General features: G+C 26.5%; 1 protein-coding gene across 1 annotated transcript in view; it reads right to left on the reverse strand.

Moving 5' to 3' along the window:
• LOC111678586 (mushroom body large-type Kenyon cell-specific protein 1) overlaps positions 1-2,026 on the reverse strand; it is a 131,885-nt gene extending 129,859 nt beyond the window's left edge. Inside the window, exon 1 of the mRNA XM_046948576.1 lies at positions 1,843-2,026. Coding sequence (XP_046804532.1) covers positions 1,843-1,936 — 94 coding nt within the window. The 5' untranslated portion in view covers positions 1,937-2,026. The remainder of the gene's footprint in view (positions 1-1,842) is intronic.
• Between the last annotated feature and the right edge of the window lie 646 nt (positions 2,027-2,672).

Here is a 2,672-nt window from a genome sequence, read left to right on the forward strand (position 1 = left end):
GGGCAGATTTCAATTTGATCGTTATCATTAAAAAATTTCGACCGAAAATAGACAGAGAGACATAGAGGCGAGAGAAAGACATCTGATCAGAGAGATTCTGAGCAATCTCTACCATAGTGGTGTAGGCAATACATACGAACTAAGAATGTAGGTAATGTATTGTTACGAATTTTATTTCTTTTAGAACATAAAAGGTAATATAGAGGGGAATTGATAACAAATCTTAAAAAAAGCTAAACACTGATTAATGAATAAGTTCGTGAAACGATCCACAAAAAAAAAATAGTCAAAAAAGAGATCCAGTTTCATAGGTGATAATTTCGAACAGAAGTCTTTTGTCTCAAAGCGAATATAAGATATGTATGTCTAGGGTATAATCATGCGTTGTATAATTAGAACGAAGACAATTTTATTTCGGAATATATTCTATTGTAGAAGGGGGTCTCAAAATAGATACGAACCGGATGACATATGTCTGAAACTATAAACTTAATGAAGAACACCTGCTTTGTTAGTTTTTTTGATTTCGTGATCCTGTTAAAAATTACATATTTCAAAAAATATTTTAAAATACTTCTACTGATCAAAAAATGCAAGATTTGATGTCAAGCTAACAAAAAGAGTTGTAAAATATTTTGTGTTATTTTAAGTTTACTCTGTCAGGATCAAAAGATGTATAAAAATTTTTTTATACAAATTATCATCAATCAAATTTTGTTTTCGTTTATCTATCATCCCTGAAAATTTGTAATATTAATTTAACATATGATGGTAACACCGTCCGACACTCAAAAATAGACACTAACCGGAGGACATATGTCTGAAACTATAAACTTAATGAAGAACAACTGCTTTGTTAATAGACTTTTAAGGATACGAATTAAAAAATACAGTTTTTCATCCTAACGGTATAAAATAAAATTAATACAAAATATTTCCCTTAAGCCTCTTGTTGGCTTAACACCAAATTTGACATTGTTTGATTAGTAAAAGTATTTTAAATTATTTTTTGAAAAATGTACTTTTTTAAAACTAATATTTAAAGTCATTTTAAAAGGATAACAAAATGAACAACTAAAAACGCAATTTATCCCTTAAATTTATAGCATCAGTCGTATATCATCCCGTTTTTGGTCTTACGAATTTTTTCTCTTTTTGTCGGACAGTGTAAGCAGACGGGATTGTTTTAATACATATTTCATAGTGTGAATTTTATTTGTGCTAACTTTGACAATAATAAGAGATATAGAATAGTTTTTTTCTATAATTTGAAATACGAAATGTATTAAATATAAACCCCGAAGTACCCCTGGGGCACGTTTGCCAAATACAAGGAATCTCTGTAAAGTAAAACAAAATATTGCTAAAATATATAAAAATCTGTATTAAGATGGGTATATATAAGTTTGTCATTCTGTTTTTAATATCTTTAATATAGTTTTGCGTGCCATTTACTTTATATGTTCTGAATTTGATTAAGTCATGTACGTTTGTCTGTCTGAAGAATTTCGCACTGCCAAATGTAGCACTCATATGGATAGAACTAAAGCCAACATATCTAAGTATCAGAATCAATGAAAAAATTAAGAATTGAATAGTGTGGCTTTAATTCGAGTACGCTTAAAAAAATGTGGCGCATGGTCCCCCTTCTTCCCTATAGATAATACAATTACTTCTGACTTGAAATCAAATCATTGAGCAAATAGTTTTGTAGCTAGTGCTATATAATTTGTAAGAGTTTATAATTAAATTATAATCTAATAAAGGATAATAATAAAAGAACTTAACATATATAGATGTGTACATATGTATAAAAGTATTTATTTAAAATATTTAACTTACCCACTATCTGCAACATATCCTTAGAGTGTTTCATAAGTTCGCGTTTAATTAAACGCCGCTCCTGTATGCATCTTGCATATGAACATTCTGCCATTTTTTGAAAATTTTATTTTATAATTTTCTTTAAATGAAAAATTAAGGAAATTATAGACTTAAAAGATATTTTCTAATAATAAAAAAATTATACGAATTTTTAACACAATTTTTTTTTTAAACACTTAATTTGAAAAAAATTGTGTATCAAGTTGGAATCTGTAAAAAAAGAAACAAGAAAACTAATTAATGACACAATCTGCAACATAATTTAAGTTAAAAATATGTATATCAGATAAGTGCTGTAGGGTATACAAATTACATATAACTAAGTGGTTTTAAGTGAAACCCCTAAAATGTATTCTTTTCCCATTACTTTTAATATCTTTAGGAATTTCCCCTTATCAAAATTTTAACATTTAACATTTTGTATTCCTGATTTTTTTTTCATTTAAACTATTTATTCACTTTAAGTGCAATTTGTAGTTGTTAATAAAATTAAGTTTTTTTATCTGTTGTTTTTGTTGCATTTTTTAAATGCTAATAAATTCTAAATAGTGTCTGTTCAAAAAAAAATATATAGAAAAAAATAATAAAAAAAAATTATAATTAAACAAGATTTATTCAAGGTAAAATACAGAACAAAAATCCAACAAAACTCGTTGTAATTTCAAGTCGCGTAAATAGAATTTTTTATAATATTTTGTTGTTGTTGTTGTTGCTATTTTGTTCTACTGTACATATTTTCAAATGTTCTAAAGTTCGGTTTTGGTTCTAAAAACAATAACAACAACAAC

Source organism: Lucilia cuprina, chromosome 4 (assembly GCF_022045245.1).
Source record: "Lucilia cuprina isolate Lc7/37 chromosome 4, ASM2204524v1, whole genome shotgun sequence".
NCBI classification, from domain to species: Eukaryota; Metazoa; Arthropoda; class Insecta; order Diptera; family Calliphoridae; genus Lucilia; species Lucilia cuprina.